General features: G+C 33.3%; 2 protein-coding genes across 3 annotated transcripts; both read right to left on the minus strand.

Moving 5' to 3' along the window:
• Positions 1–1,727: 1,727 nt before the first annotated feature.
• Positions 1,728–18,394, minus strand: LOC132703045 (UDP-glycosyltransferase UGT5-like). 2 transcript variants are annotated; one of them, XM_060672084.1, is made up of 5 exons: positions 18,136–18,275; positions 14,198–14,276; positions 9,099–9,911; positions 6,225–6,444; positions 1,728–2,196 (listed from the first exon to the last, which is right to left on the minus strand). In XM_060672084.1, the coding sequence occupies exons 2-5, from the start codon at positions 14,235–14,237 to the stop codon at positions 1,929–1,931; spliced, it is 1,341 nt and encodes a 446-aa protein (XP_060528067.1). In that variant the 5' UTR covers positions 14,238–14,276; positions 18,136–18,275; the 3' UTR covers positions 1,728–1,928. The 2 variants fall into 2 exon arrangements, with proteins under 2 accessions (XP_060528067.1, XP_060528066.1); XM_060672083.1 differs by lacking the exon at positions 14,198–14,276 and having other exon boundaries at positions 18,136–18,394.
• Positions 18,395–23,155: 4,761 nt separating this feature from the next.
• Positions 23,156–24,232, minus strand: LOC132703960 (large ribosomal subunit protein uL4m). The gene is made up of 2 exons (XM_060673536.1): positions 23,593–24,232; positions 23,156–23,537 (listed from the first exon to the last, which is right to left on the minus strand). Exons 1-2 carry the CDS (start codon positions 24,201–24,203, stop codon positions 23,318–23,320), a joined length of 831 nt encoding a protein of 276 aa, XP_060529519.1. The 5' UTR covers positions 24,204–24,232; the 3' UTR covers positions 23,156–23,317.
• Positions 24,233–24,413: the final 181 nt, after the last annotated feature.

Consider the following 24,413-nt stretch of genomic DNA (forward strand, 5'->3'; position numbering starts at 1 on the left):
CGACAAATATATTAGCAACTTGCATTTTAGCCTAAACAATTATAATTAACAACCTTTAGCATTTGCATTGTAAACAAATATCATAAATACTTCGCGGAAAATTCATATTTTGAGATCCGCTTGACGTCGTGAATTTAAATCGGCAACCTTTGTATCATGCGGTTCATAGGAGGCAAGTTTGACTGAACAACCTGCAAGTTCTACTAACAACTCTGCTGCACTCCCCATGCATTGCGAATAAATTAAAAATTTCAGCAGAAGAATAGGGATTACTTTGCCTAGTTTCACTTTGCAAACTTAACGTCAGTCAAACTCCAGGCACATTTTCTTGTCAATTTTCGTCAAAGAACTTGAATTGTTTGACACTTGACAATACGTTTCTGCATTGTGACTTAAAATAAAAACCCGCCATCGCCAACCTCGTGTAATCTTCAATAGCCCGTCTAACACGTAATAGGTGCCCTACGACAATAGAGAGTATTTTTCATTTTCGAAAAAACCGTAAGAGAGAGATATAAGAACACGTAGATAATATGTTGTCCTAGTCAAGTGATGTAATTCATTCATTATATGCACAGCTTTTAAGTATTCAGAACTATCATCTGTAAAAATTTTAGTTGAATAATTATCCAAGCGTTTTTTTTATCTTTTTTTTGCGAATAAGATTTCAGATAAGTGTAAGAACAATTAGTAAAAGTTGTATCAATTCGAAAATTCAATAAGGCACTATATGTCCCATTTCAAATTTAAATTGCAAATGCGAAAATATTTTTAAACTGTACACGGTTATTTTTTTATATTTACGTAGCTACCTTTTAAATTTCTAAAAGAAAAAATCGCATATCAAAATTGAGAAACAGTAGTTTTTTATTTTTAAATGGAACGCTTTATATATTTTCTATTATGATGAAAGATATTATTTCTTGATTTCAAGAAATATATAGATTGTTGATATAAAGAAAGCTTCAAGTAGTTCGTCTTTTTTATTTCAATAACAATAAAATCCATAATAAACACAATTAAGTGAACAATAATGAAAATATAACGTGAGGAAGAAGGCTACGCGTATTCTATATATCCACTATGAATTTCCCAAATATTTTTTAATATTATCTCTCATTTTATAACAAATCACATTGAGCTGGAATAAATTTCAAAGGGTTATATTATAAAATATCTTAAAGTGAAACTTTATTTTGCAATATGACGTTCCCACCTGTGCGTGTCAACAATTGAGATTTAACTTTCGAGATTTTCTAAAAAGTTATATGAAATTAAATTTATTCTTAATTATTATTCATAGAAGTATAGCTAGCTGCCTTCAAAAGAGAGTCAAATATCCCTATCGTAATCTTCATTTCAACAAAGGTTCTCTCTTTTCGAATGAGATTTTTCGTTTCATTAAATTGCCGGATAATGCGTCTGATTGTGTCAGCTCACAATTTTGCCGATGGACTGAAAAAAGACGAACTACTTAACGCTTTTCTTCCTCTGAGTAACTCATTTTCCTAACTGAATGTTTCGATTTAAAGTAAAGTCACACTGAACACCTAGCCAACTCGATCAAAATCTGTTTAATTAATTAAAAATTTAAATTGAAACAATTCAAGAACGGTTTTTCCAAATATATTTTTGAAATTAGGAGAAAAAAAGATAATACTGCAAAAATTCTTCCGTTAACCCCTGCAGGTTCAAAACATCATATACTTTGTGTAGCCTAATATTTCTGATGGACGGTCACAGTGGGGAACTATGTATATATGTAATAAATAACCATCGAGGAACTAAAAAATAATAACAATTATATAATTTTGCTATTTAATAAGTTAATAAATCCTTTTTAGAGCGCTACGTCTAACGCAAAATAATACAGCTCAATATATCATTTCAATATCACAAAGCAAGCGTGAAAGTTATTCCTTTGGAACTTAATGTTGCTTCTCTTTTACGCTTGGAGCCCTACAGTATTTCACAATTCTGTAAACCAAATAAAAAAGCGTAAAAATACTAGCAAATATTGCTGCGAGAACGTCTAGCATCAAATATTTGTACAATGGTAACTTGACTCCCGCAACCCGCAGATGTGGCGCCCCCTTGTGCCTTATGACGTAATCGACCCAGTATGCGGCCAAGTCCATAGGTTTAACTGGACGGTCGTGCATTAGCTGGGATCTATATTTTGCGTTCTGCAAGTATCTGAAACGAAATGTTGGCAATCAATTTAGGTTTGTATAGACTGCATATAATCTTTATTTAACAAAATATATGCAATGAACGGCTAAAATATGGAACAAATTCATTTCAAAATGTGGTATTGAATTTCAAAAAAAATGATCGCACAAGTCATGTAGATAGGCTATAACAGTTCAAGAATTTTTTTTTCATTTTTACATGTAAATTTCCATAAGAAAATTTAAGGTTCATATTAGCGAAAATTGGTCCGGTCAAGGTCATTCGATCCACAACTTCTCTTAGCACCAACCTACCTACCCTCACCCTCTCTTTTTTAGGTAGGTTGATGCTAAGAGGAGTAAAAATGAGAAAATTTATTCTTGAACTGTCATGGCCTATCTACTTTGCCGATTTTTTGCAGTGACCAGAAAATATATAGGGTGAGTCTAAAGTAGACATCGATACCAAGTTCCTTTTTTTTAAAGGAAAATGATTTTTTTAAATTCATTTTCGATTTTTTTGTTAAATTTCATGCCCAATTCATGTAGCATACCCTACAGCTATCTCTTACATTTTATGCAATCATCCTGTAGGCTTTTTTAGAGCTTAAGTCTCTTTTGTGTTTGATTTGCGAAACTATGATGGAAATGTGCAACTTAAATCAATTTTTTCATCGTCAGATACTGTTTAGTGATGAAGCCAACTTGTTTTAAAATGGTACGGTAAATAAAGAAAATTGTAGGTATTGGAGTACGAATAATCTCCGATGAAAGACAGAAAATCGTAAAAACGTCTACAAAAATGTTTAGGCGAGGATTTTTTAATAACAAAATAATTGCACCTTATTTCTTAAATCAAAATCTTCATGGAATTCACGAAATTTCTTTCCCACCTGTTCATTTCAAATTTCAAAAAGCAGAAATCGAAAAGAACTTGGTAAGGGCATCTACTTTTTCACCCACTCATATATTTTCAATTTATTGCGAGAGATGCGGAATAAAGAAATATGATGAACGTGTACGAGCATTTTCCTTGGAATCCAATGCCTGATTTTTAAATGAATTTGTTCCACATTTATAATCGTTCACTCTATATTGTTTACAATTTTCGTGTCATTGTTATGCATTTGATTAGATAAAATTGTTGATACGCTAATTTGCATTGTTCGATTTGCAGAACTAAACTCAACTTAAAGATATGTAGTTGTCGAGTTAGTTGGTCTTATAATAATTTTTCCAATTTGTTTTGCAACATTTGCATAATTTGGTAATTTGTTTTCCTACAAGTTCTCCATATAGAAAATAAATATACAAAATAAAAAACCATTATAGATTGCGGGTTTCGTTTTTTTTTTCGATAAATAACGTCTACATTTAAATATTGCAGCGTCATAACTTGTCATGTACAGTTAACGCCAAATAAACAGAAGCCCCAAGACTGAACCTTGGGGCACTCCTGAGAAATTTAACCGTGTATAACCTATTAAGTTCGACAAACTGACTGGAATTTGTCCACTTGAACTGTGTTTGTAATGTATTTTAAGAAGTTCATTTTCGTAAATTTTTCCATGATTTTAGAAAAAAGTACTGAGGTTAGTCTATAATTATCCTTGTCTCTTTTGCTGTGAGTACTTTTTTAAAAGCGAAATTGTAGAGTATATTTCGCATTATCTCTTACAATTTGCTATTGGACTCTTAAATTTTCTTGACCCCAAAGATACGGTATAACCAATATAAATTAAAGTAAATTCAGAAAACTCCAATTATACATAAAAATTAACTTTGCTGTTTGGAATTTGAATTCATTTGTGAAGGACAATTCATGAGTTATGAGAGAGTGTAGAGGAAATCGGCTGCCGAGGCATAGCGAATCGCGAGTGATTCACCTTGGACATAATACATTTTGTATGATGAAAATGTTCCTAAGTTGCTTTCTTGTTGACCAGTGTCCAGTTATCAGCCCAATAGTCAGCCTCAGCTGATTCCTGTTGAGCCCGACAAGGCTGGAGTCAAGAGTCCTGGACGGCCCCTTAGGGCCCTTAGGGCTTTAGTGTGTCTCAATACCTTCAGCTTCAAGCCACATATCGAGAAATCTATTGTTATATCTCTGGTTAAATAGACTTTTAATGAAGCCTTCGGGTACTGGGGTAGGACAGATAGGTCGCGTACTTGTGTGACAAGCTCCACTTTTTGCTAGGCTATCTGTCGCCTGGTTCCCTAGGATTCCACAGTGTCCTAGGACCCAGACAAGTGTGACTTGATTTGCCTTAGCAAGCCTGTCAAGCATCTCATCTCGGATGATCCTTGAGGCGATTTCGACTGACAAGAGCGACCTGAGTGCTACGCGGCTGTCGCAACAGATATATAAATATTTGTTCCTGTAATTTAGGCCGACAACATGTCTGGCACAGGACCAAATCGCATATATTTCTTCTTGGAAGATGGTGGTCAGAACTAACCAAAACACAATAAATTATTTCAAACACAAAATAACCAGGTATCATCAACCGTAAAAAAAAGGCAAACCAGATATCAAAATAATAATGCAAGAAGGGAGATTTTCTGTGACGAACTAGAAGAGTCTGTGGTCTCTACTTCCACAGTTACTTCGACACAGTATGATACACCAGATAATAGTATTGATGATGGATCTACAGGATCGGATATTGATTACATTCCTGATCAAAACGAGGAAACTGACTTAGAATGTGGGTGCGTTCTATCGGAGTGGGAAAAATTTGAAAATGTCAAAATCCGAGAAGTAAGAAAAATATCTTAATATAAATGTGAAAGGACTTCGATACTCCATATATACAATCGACAAAAAAGGTCCTATCAACCTATCACGTAAATGGCACAAAAACCGTTTTTTTGTTCATTCACCGCAAGTGAAATCTGTTTAAACCAGCTCAAGTGTTTACTGAAGTCCTTATCTACTTTGATTTTAAGGTCATACCCATAATCATCGCCGTATAGAATAACTTGCCAACACCGAGAATCGTACCTGACTTATTTATATGGTAAATTCTTTATGTGAAGAAGGAATAATATGGGCCTTAAAACGGATCACTGGGGAATGCCATAGGAATTTTTTTTTCTACTCTCATCTGTAAAATGACTAATCATACACCGATCTAGCGTGCGGGAAGCGTCACTTTACCACGTCAGTTTTGTGTCCCACGAATCCGAACCACTTCGGACATTTTCGGGATCTTACCGCACGAGTTTGGGAGCAATCGGATGTTTTCGGAAATATTTCCCACGCCTTAAATTTTGACGTTTGTCAACTCTGACGGTCATGTCAGAGTTGTGTTGTTTTGCAAATATGTACTCAAAAAGTAACGGTCGTAGAAAAAGTAAACTTTTTATGCCACTCGTTTATTAAACTCTCGCTCCGCTCGTGTCAAATAACCTCGTGAGTCAAATGCCATTTACCGCACTTGTTGCATAATATACTATTTTTAACTACTGATTTTATAATTTTTCCTGTATTCTTTAAATAGTTTCCAAGGTATTCCGCCTGGCGCTGACTTCTTTTGTAATTTTCCAAGTCACAAACGCCGATGGCGGCTAAATGGTCATTAAGGTAATACTACTACTCCGACTTTCGTTGGTTTTATCTTGAAGGAAGTTATAAATAAAAATTCATTATTTTTTGACGTTATTGCCTGCACTTCCTGACTGATTCTTAAAATGCTGAATTTTTAGTTAAGATTAACTTATATTGTTATGAACTTTAAATTTATTTATTGTAATTAAATTTTGTATTTAGTGACGTCACTGTTTTCATGCAACAAATTGATATTAGAAACCACAACGGCCAAGTGTGCCTTTGGATACCTCAGAAGAATTTGCTCGAATAATGTCTCAAACTCAGTGTTTCGATAGGAAATAGAGACCCTTCTTTTCTGTACAGTCGCCACAATTGAAGATCAAAATATAACGTAGAAGTATCATAATTGCTCCCAAAAAAAAATACTTCGCAAAGTGTCGTAAGCCTGAAATCCTTGAAAAATTCCAACCTCATCGTGACTTTGAAATTGTTCTACTTACTTAGGATTATCCAATACTTCGTTTAGAGCTTCCTCCAAATTATTTTCATTTATTTTAGAAAAATCGATGAATTTTCCTATCCCGAGAGTGGCAGCGCGCGCAGCATTCAACTTTTGGTCTCCGAAAACGGGAAATCCGAGGATTGGTACTCCATGGTAAATCGTCTCCGTGGTGCTTAGTAGACCGCAATGAGTGATGAACAGTTTAATATTCGGATGCGCTGAAAGGAACTTTTCATAATGTCGTCTATAGGAGTGGTATCTAAACTGCCGAAAATTCAAACCAGATAAAGTCTGTTCATAGATATAAGAAAGTGACTAACTAATTCGAATTAAGGAAAGAATTGGGCAAGCTGTAAGAATGAAATATGACCGAACAGGTCCGTACTTTCCTTTTGCTAGGAAAGATACTAAACAATATTTATTTGTTTATGTATGTATTTATGTTTAAATCTAAACTAAAATTACAAATTATTTTTATTACCTACTTAAATTACTTAAAATTATTCACATAATATATCAGTATCACTATCTCTATCATCGTTTGTTATAATTATTATTTGTTGTATATTATTTGCAATATAGATATACAATTGTTCTGCTTTTTCTATATGTTTAACAGAAATTGCCCAACTTTATGGAGGGGTGTTAAAAACTTCGGTTTCTATAAGTTTGAGGACATTGGAGTTAACACGGGGAAAAACATTGTTACGAAAAATGGCAGATTTCAGTTGGTGCCAAACATGTTCAATGGGATTAAATATACAATGGTAAGGTGGAAGCCTTAAAACTGTATGCCCTAGATTTTTGCATAATTATCACAGACGTATTCCTTTTGTAGGTTCAAGCTTTGTAGAACCTCAATTAATTGTTTTTTGGTATAATCTTCGTGAAAATAAATGTCGTTATTATACATGTAGATTTGGATTGTTGTTTTTGTGTCGTATGAGGAAGGGGTTTTAGTCAACTGTCTACTGTGATAACTTGCATTGTCCATGACAATTACGCTATTAGGAGGAATGTTTGGAACTAGTTTATTTTTAAACCAACTTTCAAATAAATCAGCGGTGGTGTCTTCATGGTAATCTTTAATATTTTTCGCTTTAGAGCCAGCGTGAAAAATAGTTATTCTTTTAGCTCTTTTTGATGGCGCGTTTGTTTTACACTTATCAGTTGAGTCAACCCAACCCTTTTCCGGGATATCATAAGTGTCGAACCAGGTTTCATCCAAGTAAATAATTGGCCTTTGTTGTTCTCTGTAATTTTTTCTAGATATTCCAGTAGCCATTTCCGAATTCTAAAAGATTCCATTAAAACTTGCCTTTTGTAATTTTTTTAAAATCTAAAACCCATGTGTTGAATACACTTCCATAAGGCAGTTCTGCCACAGTTAACGCCGGTTTCATCTTTTTCAAGCCTCCTAATTAAGATATCTAATGTAGGCACGCTTTGTTCCTCGTATAACTGGTAAATTTTACGCCGTATCATATCTTGATCACTTTCATCTACACTCGATAAAATGTCAGCACCGCTGCCTTTTTTATATTATATTTTTATATTTTTAAAAAAATATTGAAAGGTTTATTAATCGAAATAACTCTTAAGACCATACCATGCATAGAGAAAATATGGGAGGGGTAATAGGGACAGGACAAACCTTACACTGAATGTGTTGCCTATCAAAGTATAATTATACAGGGTGTTCAAATAGTAATATATCTTAGTTTATTATTTGTTTTAGAGAAAAATGTTAAATATAATAGTTATTGATGATGATTGATGAAAAAGAACAATTTAAAATTATTTTCAATTATACAGCGTGATTCATAACTATGTGTAGAATCAACTTCATATAGTTTGTTAATGGAACACTCTGTATATTGTGGCATTAATAGATACTGCCTTTTATAGTCCATCACTCAATGTGTAGTTGTCATGGTCCATACAAAAATTAGGCTAGGCAACAACTTACATATCTTTCATTTGCACTAGAAGACGCAATCTCAAAACATTATTTTATAGTTCAAGGCTTTAAGAAAGTCAGAATTTATAAATTAATGAAAAAAAAAGAAACATTTTTTTTCCACAAAATAATATTTCTCATAATTTGATGAATATTCGGAGTTTTGTTGGTAAACACGTGTGTACCTCAAAATGCTAAGTTTACTTATAAGGAACGCTTAATAAAAGAGCAATGATAGAATAAAATAATGGAAGTGCAATATAAAAGATGTTCCATTTGATTTTTTTCACAAAAATTAACATTTTTCATTTGGACTCAAATTATACAATGTATAAATGGCGTCAAAAATATAAAGTGTTAAACGCATGGCATCTTTGGCTAAAAAATTGCCACAAATCCGAAAATACTCGGTCTAGACCATAACAACGCTTACATTGGGTGATTTAAGTATAAAGAGAAGTATCTACTAAGATATAAGGCGTTTTATTTAAAAATATATCTTAAAATCATTTTAAATTGCTTCTTTTTAGTCTTATTTATGACTTTTATATTTAATATTTTTTCTAAAACAAACAGTAAATGAGGTATATTACTTGGACACCCTGTAGATACGAAGTTTTAGCAAAATATGTGTAAAACTGGGGGACTTATAAACGAAAATGTTACTTTTTAAATTAAGTTCAGCTCCCCGCAATATTAGAAGCAGGGCACTATAATAAAAAAATTGCACAATGAATATCCGAATATGTTCACACATTATCGGACTGACCCATATTTTCGGCTCTGTATATACGAATTCACACAGTAATAAACAATTTGACATAACAAAAGCAATTAATTTCTTAGGAATCGCTTCATATACTTCAAAAACGATGACAATAGCTACGACTAATATGTTTAAAGTTTACCCACCTAGTAAATCCTGCTGGGGAAACCATTTGGACAGCTTGAAATTTGGGGGTTGATTAGGTAATGAATCCTGATCCCATTTCCATAAAATTTTTTCTTTCCTCGATCCCAAAACCTTCAAAATTGCATCTCTCGTAGCGTTAGGCATTTGGGATGGAATTACATTGGAACCCAAACTAAAATATATCGCTCCTTCTTTTGAATTATCCAAGAAGTGTTGTAAGTCTTTCGGTAGCTTTTTAGGTGGAGTTACATGATACCCTCCTATGTGAACCATATTTGGAACTATCGGTACAGGTTCATTGATACTTTCGTGCGAATTAAGGAACACCAGTGACACATTATAGATAATGCCGTCGAGATCTGGACCGATGGGGTAATATTTCTTCAGTATTTTACTTTGGGTAGGATAAACCACAAAATGCGTATTCAATTGGCAAAAAATTCCAAACAGAAAATTGTAAAGTCGTTCAGTAAAACCCATTTCGTCATTAAAATTCAAAAATACATTCGGCACATAAGCGGGTGGTTCAGGATTTGCCACCAAATCATTTACCCAGATATTCGGTCCTAGGCTGCTGGCAATTATTAAGGGCGCTTTAAAGTGATGCGCAAAGATCTTCGTGGCATCGTTTAAAAATTGTTCTATCACGACGACGTCAAAATGTTCTTCGGATTTCAGCAGATTTTGCACCTTTTGGTGTGCGAAAAATTGATTCGCAAATTCGGTACTCATGGTATTCAAAATTAAGGATTGAAGCATTGGTGAGGTGTCACCGAATTCAAATACGTTGAAATTTCCCTTAATTAAGTTTTCTGAAATGAAGGAAAAGAAATACTTATTAACTTCAAGATTGGGTCCTTCCTTACATTCAAAACATCATTGAGCACATATCAAAAATTCTTAAAAAATACAACGTCAAAACTACTTTTGTCCAAAAATCCCTCAACAACTTCGATCCGTCAAAAACAAAATTCCGTGTGAGATATCAGGAGTTTACAGCATTCCATGCATATGTGACAAAAAATGCATTGGAGAAACCGGACGAAAAAAATCAACTATGCTCAAAGATCATGAAGAGAGAGAGAGAGACAGAGAGAGAGAGAGAGAGTGAGAGAGAGTATCTATAATTGATTTTCTATTTTTAACGCTTTGGAGAACCTATACAAAACATAAAATATTACTACAATTTTGCATTTCTCTACTTACAAAGTGTTTGTTTTTCCTCGAACAATTAGCTCCTTTATTATAAATCGAACTCTATATATAATTTTTGAATTACTCGAAACACTCTTGACACAATGAATATATTATATCCTACACCTATACATTATCTTTTCTGAGAAATGTTGAATTGTATGTCAATGAAAAAATCATTCAAAGTAAATAGCAACCCTTTGTATAACAATGCCTCTTTCAAAAAGCTGTACATTTCGAAATGTAAAAATCCTACAATGGTATGTTTTGCTGGCTGTAAGTTTCGAAATTAATACTTGACAGTTCTATGCACCCTAACATCATTTATTATTATTCTAATAAAAAAATAACCTCGTTTCTATACGTTTTACTGTATAAAAAGTAAATAATATAGTAGTAAATAAAACAAATTATACCATATGGTAGTAAATAAAACTAATTAAGAGTATAGTTTATTTGCAACATTCAGGCATTATCTGCTGATGTATTGTGGAAACAACCAAACATGAATTCTGCGATAATTTTTTTCTAAAAAGTCCAATAACACCCAAACAACCAAACATGAATTCTGCGATATTTTTTTTTCTAAAAAATAACACCCAAGTTAAGAGTATGTATCTTTAATTATTAGAAAGATACTTGAACAAGAAAAAGGGAGAGAATGAAGAATTTGGGATGTACTGTATATTTTATAACCCTAACTTATTTAGGAAATTAATTTTGATTTAGATTTTCGCCTAATTAACTTCTCACAATCTAGTTCTTCAATCCCGAGTTAGTCTTTTGGGGTTACTTAAAAAAAAATCACTTAAACATACCGAAATCCCAAAATGATAAATTTGATATAGAGCTAGGGTGTTTCAAAGCAAATGCGAAAAGAAATGATTCCTAGTTACTTTCGCAAAATGAATGAAATTCATTTTTTGCGAAAGTATACGCGCCAATCAACTTTTTTCAGATCTCGGTAACGGTTGGAACTAGGGGACCGCCGTTGGTACAGATCGACTCAGGGTCGAAAAAAAACGTTTTTTTTTGTCCGTTTCTCTGTTCTCCGTTCTCCGTATCCGCTAAAACCGCTATAACTCGGCAACCGTTTGAGCTAGAGGGCTGAAATTTTGACCCTTTTATCCTGAAAAAACAGTATTCTAAAAACGAAATATGAGCCCGATCCGACCACGGCAACCCCGATTTTTTGTCACTTTTGTTTCGATTTTTCGGCTTCGCTATGAAACACGATAACTGTCCGAAATTTGAATCTATCGACTTGAAATTTTCCACGAGGGTAGAGACCGGGCCCCTAACGGAACCTATTGAAATTGAGAGGGATCGGTGATTGGGAAGTATTTTTAAAAATTCAAAAACCACGTTTTTTTGAAAAGTAAAAAATGACTATATCTCGAAAACCGAATTTTTTAGGAATATCATGATATCCATGAAAATTATAAATTGAGAATATTAACTAATGATAGGAGGGGCTGGAGGCAGACTTTATGGTATTTACAAATAGACCTCACTGACCTCTAACTTCGGTAAAAATTTCAATCTTCTCGGAGAAACGCATATATTTTAAAAAATTAAAAATCTAACATTTTTGAAAAAAAAAACATGATAAATATGAAAATAATAAATTGAAAATATTAACCGAAAATGGGGGGTTGGGGTTAACATTGTAGTATGTGCGAATAGACTACGTTGATGTGCATCTTCTATAAAAATTTCAACTTTGTCGGATCAATATAGATTGAGAAATAACCTTGAAACCTCATTTTACATGGAAAAATCGGCTTTAAAATCAATGATCAATTTTGAATGTTTTATTTATTTATTTTATTTATTTATTTTATTTTTATTTTTTTTATTTTTATTTTTATTTATTTATTTATTTTATTTATTATTAAATTTATTATTTATTATTATTATTATTTATTTATTTATTTATAATTTTGAGAATTTGAGATTTATACGTTAAATACTTTGGTTCTTTCTCTATAAAAGGATACCAAAAAGATTCCCACAAGTTATACCGTTTGTCGTCGGGAACGGTTTTTGTATGGGGTTGCAAATTTAAAACAAATAATTAATTATATGTAAGTGGAGGTGGCTGGGGTACAGATCGACTCAGGGTCGAAAAAAAACGTTTTTTTTTGTCCGTTTCTCTGTTCTCCGTTCTCCGTATCCGCTAAAACCGCTATAACTCGGCAACCGTTTGAGCTAGAGGGCTGAAATTTTGACCCTTTTATCCTGAAAAAACAGTATTCTGAAAACGAAATATGAGCCCGATCCGACCACGGCAACCCCGATTTTTTATCACTTTTGTTTCGATTTTTCGGCTTCGCTATGAAACACGATAACTGTCCGAAATTTGAATCTATCGACTTGAAATTTTCCACGAGGGTAGAGACCGGGCCCCTAACAGAACCTATTGAAATTCAGAGGGATCGGTGATTGGGAAGTATTTTTAAAAATTCAAAAACCACGTTTTTTTGAAAAATTAAAAAAGACTATATCTCGAAAACGGTTTCGAGGATCGAAACAATTCGCAAACGAGAAGATGCAGAATGTGGATACCCATAAATCCTTATTCTTAATAATTTTTCGCAAATATACAGGGTGTGCCGGTATTTCCAAAAAACTGATCCTCGAGTTACCCTCGCAAAGATAATTGACTGTAAGTTAAACACTGTTACTCAGTAAGACCTTCTTTCTACATGACAGTGTAGGCCGTAGAGACAGCTAAAACCCTTGTATTTAAGGTTTTCGCGTATTGTACAGGGTGTTCGAGATATATTGCGTTTTATTGAAAAATGCAACAGGTGCCCCAAATTTGCAGCTATCGACTTCAAATTTGGCAGAGTGATAAAAGTCCACCCCCGCACCCAAATACTTAAAGCTAGGCGCAATCGGACATCGGCAAATATTTTTTAAAAATTTTCGAAAAATTTTTTGTCGTCTTTTTGGGCTGCATAAAAAAATTCATTTCGCGAAAACGCTTCACCTGATCGACAAAATTCTTAAACCAAAAGACGCACAAGATCCGGGTCTATAACTTTTATTTCAGCCATTTTTTCGATTATATGCATAGCTTTTTCATTATAGGCAAAAATCTTAAAGACTCTGAAAATTGCCCATTTCCAAAATACATTCTTAGCCGTAAATCAAAATTCTTGAAAAAGATGACCAACTGATTTAAACGGAGTTATAGGCCGCATCGAGGGGCTACAATTTTTGTATTTACGGTTTTCTTCTACCATACACGCCGCTCGAGATATTTGAAAAAATCCAAGTGAAAATCTCGCTCAAGATAGAAGCGATGACGTCACTTACTGTTACGATGTACGGTGCGCTGCATTGTTTCAGATAAATATTATTTTCTCGAAAACCATTTGCTCCAATGGCAAACTACATCTACCACGGAACGTGGGAGATTCAGGGTTTTAATCTTGATTTCCGTAATTTTTCCGATTATGTACAGGGTGTCTCGATTATGGGCAAAATATGTAAAGTACTGTGAAAATTGCCGTTTTCGTGTATAAAATATTAGCTGTAAATGAAAAACTGTAAAAGATAGGAAAATTTGGTTTAAAACGTGTTATGAACTGTATCGAGAGCAACAATTTTCGGATTTAGAGCTTTTGTCTACTATACAGGGTGCGTGGGAAATTAGGAAAAACATAATTTATATAATCATAAATCGTCACGAAATGTCAACATTTTCAAAAAGTAGTTGCCGATTCGGATTTCTGATCCTCAGAAACCCCTTTAGCCAAAACTTTGCAAGCTTTTGGGACATTACCTCGAAATCACATTTTGGCCTGAAATACCAGCTGAAAAATCGATGGTTCGTAAATTATGATTTATATCTCGGTTATTTTCAACTGTGAGAAATTGAATGTTATATACCTACGTCCTTCCTCTATCCAACAACACCAAAAAGTTTCACACATGTTGTACCGTTTGCCGTCGGGAACGGTTTTTGTGGGATGCTGCAAATTTTAAAATAATGCTTAATTACAATTAAATGGAGGGGGCTGGGGGGACTTTATAGTATCTGCAGATGGGCCTCATTGACCTCCATCTACAGTAAAAATTTCAAGCTTCTAGTGGCAACGTAGATAGTTTAAAAAATTAAAAATTTAAATTTTTGGGAAAAATCAGGACCAAGTTGCACATGAAAATTTTGGATCGAGGTCGATGTTAACCAATCCGGATGAAATTTGGCACGAAGATAGAGGGTCCGGAGGGTATTAAAAAAAATCAGTTGTTTAATTATAAGCTCCTTAGTCCCTCCGGGGGACAAAATATCAACAAAAAAACGGATTTTTTGATAAATTGTTTTTTATTTCCGTTATTTGTAGTTTTAAAAATTTGAAATTTATACGTTATATACCTTAGTCCTTTCCCTATTTAATGATATTAAAAGATTTTACTCAAGTTGTATGGTTTTTTGTCGGGAATGGTTTTTGTAGGAGACTGCATTTTTTTTTAATTGTATTAATTATTTTTTATAATTAAATGGTGGGAGCTGGGAAGGACTTTATAATTTCTATGGATAGAGCTCATTGACCTCCATCTTCAAAAAAAAATTCAATCTTTTCAAAGCAACCTAAGTAGTTTAAAAAAATGAAAATTAGAATTTTTGAGGAATATCATGATATCCATGAAAATTATAAATTGAGAATATTAACTAATGATAGGGGGGGCTGGAGGCAGACTTTATGGTATTTGCTTGTAGACCTCATTGACCTCTAACTTCAATAAAAATTTCAATCTTCTCGGAGAAAGGTATATATTTTAAAAAATTAAGAATATAAATTTTTTGAAGAAAAACATGATAAATATGATAATAATAAATTGAAAATATTAACCAAAAATGGGGGCCTTGGGACCGACATTAAAGTATCTGCGGATGGACCTCATTGATGTGTATCTTCCATAAAAATTTCAACTTTCTCGGATCAACATGAGCTGAGAAATAACCTTGAAATCTCATTTTAAATGGAAAAATCGGCTTAAAAATCAATGATCAATTTTGAATGTTTTATATCTTATTTATTTATAATTTTGAGAATTTGAGATTTATACGTTAAATACTTTGGTGCAAACATAATACAATTACATTTTGCGAAAGTTCCGTAGTGGTCCGCAGGAGCACGACAGAAAAACAATGCTTTCTCCTAGGACAAGAAGCCGCGAAGCGGCTTCTCCGAAATACAAAGCCGCGGAGCGGCTTTCTTGACTGCGTAGCGCGGAGCAGTCGCCTCGCGCAGCGACGAGATTGCGAAAGCAATCTTGTTTAATATAGGGTAGTTACTTGAACATTAGGTCAAAAGCCAACCAATAGGGCGGAAAAAAATTGTTTTATTTTTTATCTTAAAAAATACATAGAACAATAAAATATTACAGAAGCATTACTATTACGAAAGCACATTTTTGCATATTTTTACTTTTTTTAGGTGAGTGGAGTTCATTCTTTTTGACTAGACTTTGACTAGACTAGATTTTTTATTTAATACATTTTTTCCTCCCGTTATGCGGTGCTTTACATTTCATTTTTTTATTTGCAAAATTATATGAAAAAATTGCATGAGACAAAAGCTAATATATAAATAAATCAAATTAAAAAAATTGACATTGCATAAGTTTTTCCTGACATAGGAATCAACACGTTAATTCATATGCCAGAATGGAGACATTATACGCATCTGTTAGGCGAAAGCACACCAGAATTCATAAGGGTAGAGCCACTATTAAATAACGAAGATATTAATAAAAGTCCAACTATAACATCTAAGGAAGTTGGAAGGGCGAGATCCAGAATGAAGAATAGCCGATTCCCTCACCTCGGAAACATTCCCGTTGAATTGCTGAAAGCAGAAGGACCTGGTATAAGGAATAGAATAATTCAACTAATGCAAAACTGCTGCCACCAAATACAAGTTCCCTCGTATATGATGAAATAAGACAGAACATCGGCTACAGAGTCGCCGAAGATTAAAGTGCATTTACACCAAACCGATCCTGTACAGACAACCTACTTATTGTACAACAGCTGGCAGAAAAGATCATAGCAGTAAATAAAGAATTGCATTTGGCATTTGTGGATGTAGAAAAGGCCTATGATACTGTTCCGAGAGCAAATCTTTAAAAGACTTAAACATAGATGATCACTTGCTACAGATTATTATCGAAATGTATAGCCACAACACAGTACAGATTAAAAATGGACCGATAAATGTTACCAAGCGATTGAGACAGGGATGCAGTATGTCCCCCTTACTTTTTAATCTATATGTGGCAGCCGCGCTTAAAAGTTGGAAAGGACGATGTAGCGGAATTTGAATCCCGATAGATGATAATGATACTCTATTCACGTTATTTTTCGCTGACGGTCAGGTTGTCATGGCCCAGGACGCGTATATAAAAACTGGGGGTCACAGATGAGTCTTGAGAAAATAAAATACTTGGTAAGAAACAGCGATGCTCGATTTCAAGTTTTATTTGATGATGATGTAGGCATTGACCAAGTGGAAAAATTTAAATATTTAGGAGCACTTGTGGATAAAAACGGGGTAGGAGAAATAGAAATAAAACACAGAATACAACAACGTAGGAAAATCATAGGAAGCCTTAACTCCTTCTGGTGGGATAAAAATATTTCAAATAAAACCAAAAAAAGTGGGGAAAACAATGATGAAGTCAGTTTTGTGGGATATGGATCAAAAGTGTGGACTTTAAATGCAGATCTAAGAAGAAGGATCTTAGCTATAGAAATGGATTATATCAGACGAAACGCAAGAATATCATTAGAAAGAAAAACCAATGAGGAAGTAATAACTCGAATGAAAGCAGAAGAAACAGTGCTGAGAGATGGCCCAAAAGAATCACAATCCGTTCGTTTTTTGAATTCCGACTGGAAACCTGAATCCAACTGGAATCCTGCAAACGTTTAGCCAAGATCTCACTTGGCATCTTCAATGCTCGCGCTCCGAAAATACTTCGATGCAGGATTCCAGTCGGAGTTCAACAAACGAACGGATGATATCCAGGAATATATTGCCATCACATTTTTCCATCCATTGCATATAGTACTTAAGAAGTCTAATTCAATCCCAATCAATTAAAAAAATATGGATTTTTGTTTGTTTTCGTAATATTTTATTATTCTCTCTTTTCGTTTTTAAGAGAAAAAATAAAAACATTACTTTCCGCCATATTTGTGGTCTGATATTTCCATAATGGTAGTATGTTGAGTAAACGTTTACAAGAAATCACTAGCTTAAGTGTTTTGCTTTTTTTTAAATACTCTCCAAATGGTTCAAATTAAATAAAATTCTTTATCTGGATATTATCACACTTACGGTTTAACAAAATAACTCCTATATATTGTTACATTTGAATAGTTGTAAAAAAACTAATATCATCGATGTCCTATCTAAAACTAAAATACGAAACTGCATGGAACGGAATTATCACCGCGCATTTTCATTGGTTTCGATTTCGAAGATTGCCCGGGATTTCGAGTGACTTGGTAGTGGTTTTGCATAATTGTGGCCGATTTGTGACAGTATTTCGTTTTTAATCCCTCGTATTTGAGTTATGAAGCCAAATTACAAAAAGAATGCTCTGTCTATATTATTGGTCCTTTCTATTTATGAATGTCAACAAAATGGGGCAAAAAATATTTAAAAATCGTAAAGAATGTATTTTTTTAACATCTAATAACTGACATAAACATCTTCTATAGTTCGATCGATTTTATGGGTTACTTATTTATATATACCACGAACATTAAACGTTACGCACCATTAAGGCTTGAGAGTAACAACAAGGAAAACTTCTTACCCTCCATCTTCTCTACAACTCCATCCAACACTATTTGGTGATAATTTTCCGGTGGATGTTTTTCTTCAAAAGGACTCACAATAGTTACATTAAATCCACGTTTCGCCAGTCCTGTTGCCAAACCATTTCCCAGTATGTAATGGCTCTTCGCCGGCTGAGAAAAAATTATTAAAACATTCGCACCAAAACTGCTCGACACGAAACACAGCACGAAAATAATAATTTTATAGTATAGTATAGTCATTTTCACAATGAGACGGTCGAATGGCTGGCATGCACCGTCGAGTTGACGTTATCAACAATATCATTTATCAGATGTTTCAAACGTTTCTTTAAATAATTACAGCGTCTGCTGTATCGGCCAGAGACGGAGCAGGAAATTTCACGCTAAATGTGCAACGAAGTTACTAACTTATTGAGCTATTAATAGGACTATCGGTTAAGTTCACGTTTTAATTTTTATTTAATAAAAATTAAATTATTAATAATTAGTGAAGTGACCCCTGTTAGATTAGACGCTTGAAAAACAGCGTTAACGCAATAAGCTCTATCCGCTCTGTGCTCAGCATATTAATAGAAGAGACTCTCTTATTTACATAGCCTAACATACATACACTACATAGCATAAATTATTCAACCCGAGTCACTGAACCCAGAATCAGAATAAACATCTCATATCTGCTCTTCTCTCAAGTAATTTTCATATTAGATATATTAAGCGTTCCATCACAAACTTCCAAAGATAATGAAACCAAAACCAACCCCATACTTACTACTGTTGTGCTTACTAACATTCAAAACACCACTAAATTTATCACTTGTCCAAAAACCTCTCTCGACATCTTTGGTCCGTCGTTTAAGATACCAGGAGTTTACAGCATTCCATTCTGTGTAGAAAATAATCGTGATTTTTTAACTTTCTCATGAATCATATGTGAAAGGGTATCGAACTGGGATGGGGACATGATGGAAGCAACTTCAAGATATAGAGACAGAGGAGTTTACAGCATCCCATACATGTGCGACATGGAATTCATTGGAGAAACATGGCGAAAAACATCAATTGGGCTAAAAGAACATAAAAGGACTTTAAGACAAATAAACTCATCGGCAGTTGCCAAACACAATCATCAAATCGGATATCAAATTTTATTCAATAAAGCCAAAATTCTTCAAGAGAAAAATCCGAGATCCCATAGAAATCTATAAGCAACCAAACAATCTTAACCACGACTCAGGTCTTTTAGGAGGAGTATGGCTCTGAAGAGATCATTATCCTGTTGATACTTCCATATTAAGGGCAAATGGACAAATGGTAACATGATGTGCTGAAGAATATGAACATACTCATTTTGGTCCATAATCTCCTTTATACAGTAAAGAGGTAATGAGAAACTGTTGGAAATTATTTTCAAGCTCCTAAAACGGCTACGAGATGGCACGCACAACTTCTAATGTGAATACGAAAATGAGATTTTCTCAGAAATTCTTAGAAAATTAGAGAAAGAAACCATTTCTATTTTTGCTGAAAAAAATAAAAAAAAGTTTTTTTATGTTAAAAAATATCCTCTTTTTAGAAGTCGTTAGAACCAACCGTTTTAGAAATTTAGAAGCCTGAGTCCCTCTTTCCTCTGCTGTTCTCCCTATTAAATTTCCGGTTAGATATATTAAGCTTTCCATCACAAATACAATTCACCACAACCTTCCAAAGATAATGAATCCGAAAGCACACTTGTCAAAGTTCTTAATACACAACAAAGAACACAATAAGTAAAAAACTAACATAATAAATATTTAACAAACACGATAAACTTGTATTATAACGTTGCGAAATTCGTTGGTGGGGGATATTTCATAATAGATCCGAAAACTTTAACAAAACTGAACACTCTTTGTTCGAATATTAATTTAAAAGTTTTTCGGCCTGTGATCTTCAAAACATTGATATTTTATTTTAGGTGAAACTAGAAACAATTTTTTTCTAGATCAGTTTAGTCTCTCTGGGTTTAGTAGGCTCTTTAATGATAGCAGTCTGAACCAGAATGATGATCTGCTAGTCTTCATAAACAATAAGAACTCTTTAAAGTTAAACATACCGTAATACCATTATCGCACGTCACTTTAACAGAAATTAGATTTACACTCTTGTAACATGTTATAGATCACCCTCACCATTTTTTCAGGTGACATAAATATAAATATTTTGAATCGAGATCTAGCTATTGCCGACAATTACTTGACCGCCTTTATGTCCCTAGGTTTTAAATCATACATAAATACATATGCGAGAGCAACAACATCCCCCACTTCATCACATCTTCGTTAAACAAAACCAAACAATGCCAACTTAAATCTTTATTCTGCAGTTATAAACCAAAACACAACTGATCATTACCCTATTACAAGTTAGTAATAAATAAAAAATATACCACAAATAAAATAAACCACAGCCGATTAAAAAGACAATTGCAGTTCTTGACTACTTAAAGTTTAAAAACTTAGTTCACCAACCATAACGAGAGTTATAAATATTCCAAATCATGTTAAACTTAAACCCTGGATTACGAATGCTGTTATAACCTCTATGAAACATCGTGATCTGCTAAAAACAAAATAATAATAAATGATAACGATAGAGCGCTTATAAACATAACATAAACATAAATGAATTAACATATGGCAACATATGAAATCATAAATAGCAACAAGAATGGCATAAAAAAATGTAAAACATAATAACTGAAGCTCCAAACTCTAACTAAAACTATGAAATCAGTAGTAATTCCAAAATATAAGGCAGACGACAAAATACAAATCAATAATTCTAGGCCAATAAGTCTGATTACTACATTCACCAAACTGTTTGAGAAATGCCTAAAGGATAGACTATTTAGCTTTTTTATAAAACACAAAGTCTTGAGGGCTACGACTTTAAAACAGAGAACAGTGGCCGTCAAACAATTCACCTAGGCTCGCTATTATTTATTAAGTATGTTAATTAATTACTAGGAAATAAAATACAGTGCCTAATTATATCATACGCTGCTGATACAGTTGTGGTTTTTAGTGATAATACTTGGCAGGAAATTAAATCTAAAGTTGAGCGAGGTATTGAAATGGTAAAGCATTGGCTAGACCTTAATTAACTAACCCTCAATGACAAGAAATCTAAATATATTGTATTCTCTCTTACAGACGTAAAAAAACCGGACATTGGTTCCTTACAATTACCAAGAGCAAGATTTAAAATGAATGAGGTTATAACATTAAATATATGGGCGTCCTAGTTGACAAAAATCTAAAGTGGTCCAATCACGTAAAGGCTAGAAGACGTGTCTGCAAATTTTATGAATTGCGAAAATTTATGAATAGAAAACTCTTGACATCTATTTATAAAGCTTTGGCTGAGTCTATTTCTCCATATGCTATAGTTGTATGGGGTGGTCTGTACACTAACTCACACGAACCTCTAAACGTTGCTCAAAATTATATTCTAAAAATTGTATTTCAAAAAGAAAGACGCTTTCCGACTAACCAGCTATATAAGGAAAATATATTAAATATTATAATCTTATATTTCTATAATACCCTACAGAACACGAATACCAAACTCGACAAATATCAAACCAGAACTTATCTGTTCCCTTCTATAGAAAGGACGCCAACCCTTAGCATAAGAAATCTCTCTAATTTCGACAAAATCAAGCAGAGCATCATTAAAGGAAAGTTTCCAATTATTATACTCGATTGTCATAAAGAATAACCTGCGCCTTCAATATCAATATCAATTGTCAATCTGTCCACAAGGAAATCGAAATTTTTAAAATTATAGTGTGTTTTGGATTAAAAAAATAGTAGAAGTGTTTGGAATGTTTTGTATTCACAAAATTTAAGAAACGCAGCTGCTTCTATAAGAATCTATGCCATGCACTTTTAATGACAGTTCATACTAAGAATATTTATAATGATGCGATATTATTTCGAGTTATTTTTTTCATTGGCATTATAGGTTAGGAAAGAGATACCGAAACGAGGATTTTACTAACGTTTTAGATCCGTAATTGGCTATATAGCAAATATTCTAAATCATTTCACTCAGGGCAGTCACAACCATAACAAGAACATTTATAGCATAGTAAATTTGAAAAAATACATACAGAAGTTATTGACATTTATTTCCAAAAACGTTTGAACACCACCACTTTTCGTTAAGAGCGCACACCATTTATTGAAAGATATTATTATTATTATTATTAGCTTTCCGTAATATAACATTATTTATCAAAAAACGGAATTTACAATTCAAGGTTGCGATTGCGCGCCATGGAAATCAGTGCAGAAATTTATAAACAATTTTCAGCATTTTCTAATGACCGCTTTAGTCATAAATTTTCTCACTCCAAGTATTTCAGACAATTACTTTCCGAGATAGGATAACAAAGCTAAAAAGTAAATGGAATTGAATTAAGAAACGGAATTAATTAATTAATTAATGGGAATATTAAATACATAAAAACCCTTTTGACATTTTATATAACTACACAATAACCACACTTTCAATTTATCTTTTGTTTTGGAGTTTTAATTAAATTTTCTCCAATGACACAAACTAAACAGGTACGGCAATTAAAGCACACAGTTAAAAAAAACAATACATAAAAAGGGCTTTTCGCATGTGGCATTTTTCTACTCCCGTCTGAAGAATACCTGATTTTGTAGGTTAAGTGAGGAACTGTAACTTCAACTTCACCTTTTGTATTTTGTAATACAATAGTCATGTTATTTTTATTTACTACCCAAAAAAATGTTGACATATCTCTCTTTTTAGCCCTTCATTGTTAAATCCATGGCTTAACTTGACTCAGTCTCTGCTCCTTTTATAGAATAACACGGGAAGTTACATTATTTCCATGCACAGTTCAGATGTTGCATGATTTTAATGAATTTTTTTGGGTATTTATGTCCACTGAAAAGTGTTAGTTTTGAATAGTTATTAAAAACTAACCAAAAAAAAGCCACAAATATTGAAATATTTTATAAAATACATAATTTGACAGATGCTATTTATTCACATTGTGCTCATTAGTCAAATATAAATTGTTTTTCTGTGACTAGAACAAATGTCTAGTAATAGCAAAAGTAAAGCCAATTTACAATGAATGCAATGATCAACCAAATTATGTTAATATTGATCGACTTTGTATTTTCTTAGAACTGATTTTGTATCATTTTTATGCAAATGGTTGAGTAGTTTTCCTTCAATTAGATTAAGAGCATCCTTGGTTAGGATCAAAGTATCATGTTTCAACATTGAATACACATTTAGCCCATATGCAGGCATCAGATTAAAATGTTTGACTGTGTCCGTTGCAGCTGTTATATTTCTGGGCATTATATCCGAACTAAAAATAAAAATAATTAAAATATTTCACAAAAAGGGAACCAATAATATCTGACCTGTCTACAAAAAGTACTGAAGGGCCCCACAAACGACTCCTAACCAATTCCTCAATATAACTGGTATCATCTACAGGCAACTCCAAATGATCTACAATGTGTAAATCATCTTGTGCAAATTTCACAGATAAGGTGGCGATCAAACCCCTAACCCTTGTGTAAAATGGCAACATGTAAAAATGAGGTGTGGGAGACCTTGGGCCATGAGAAAAGCCACCTCCCTTAAATAACGGAGACCTGATTGATCCATGCCTGGCTTTACCCATTCCTTTTTGAGGCCAAGGTTTTCTTCCACCTCCTCTGCATTCGAATCTTAATTTTGTATGAGCAAAACTAACATATCTATATTTTTGCTGCCATACAACATTTTGGTGAATTAAATCTATACGGGGTTCTCCCCCAAATACAGCAGGGTGAAGCTCTAATAAACCGATTTTTTTATCATCAATGGTTTCCAAGCTTTCCAACCAAACTTGTCTAGGTTTTTGATACTTGGACGGAAATATTAACTGTCGTGGTTCAACCACTTCTGTTTGGGTATTCGTGATTGTTGCTTCAACTGAATAACATCGTTTTGCTAATAAAAATCTTAATCTTGTTAGCATAGACATTATCAAAAATATAGTAGGGTTAGAAGACCGTTTCGCCTTCTTTTTGGTATGTTCCAGTAGTAATAGTAACCTCCCGCTTTCAGTTGATGCTCGAAAGCGGTGATATTCATGATTATTGATAAATTACCAATAATTAGCACCTTTTGTGCCTCATTCTTGTTGCATTTTTCGTTAAATAAAAGATTTGGTTTTTCTAATTACAATATACTT

This window comes from Cylas formicarius, unplaced genomic scaffold (assembly GCF_029955315.1).
Source record: "Cylas formicarius isolate icCylForm1 unplaced genomic scaffold, icCylForm1.1 PGA_scaffold_6__28_contigs__length_40554024, whole genome shotgun sequence".
Taxonomy (NCBI): domain Eukaryota; kingdom Metazoa; phylum Arthropoda; class Insecta; order Coleoptera; family Brentidae; genus Cylas; species Cylas formicarius.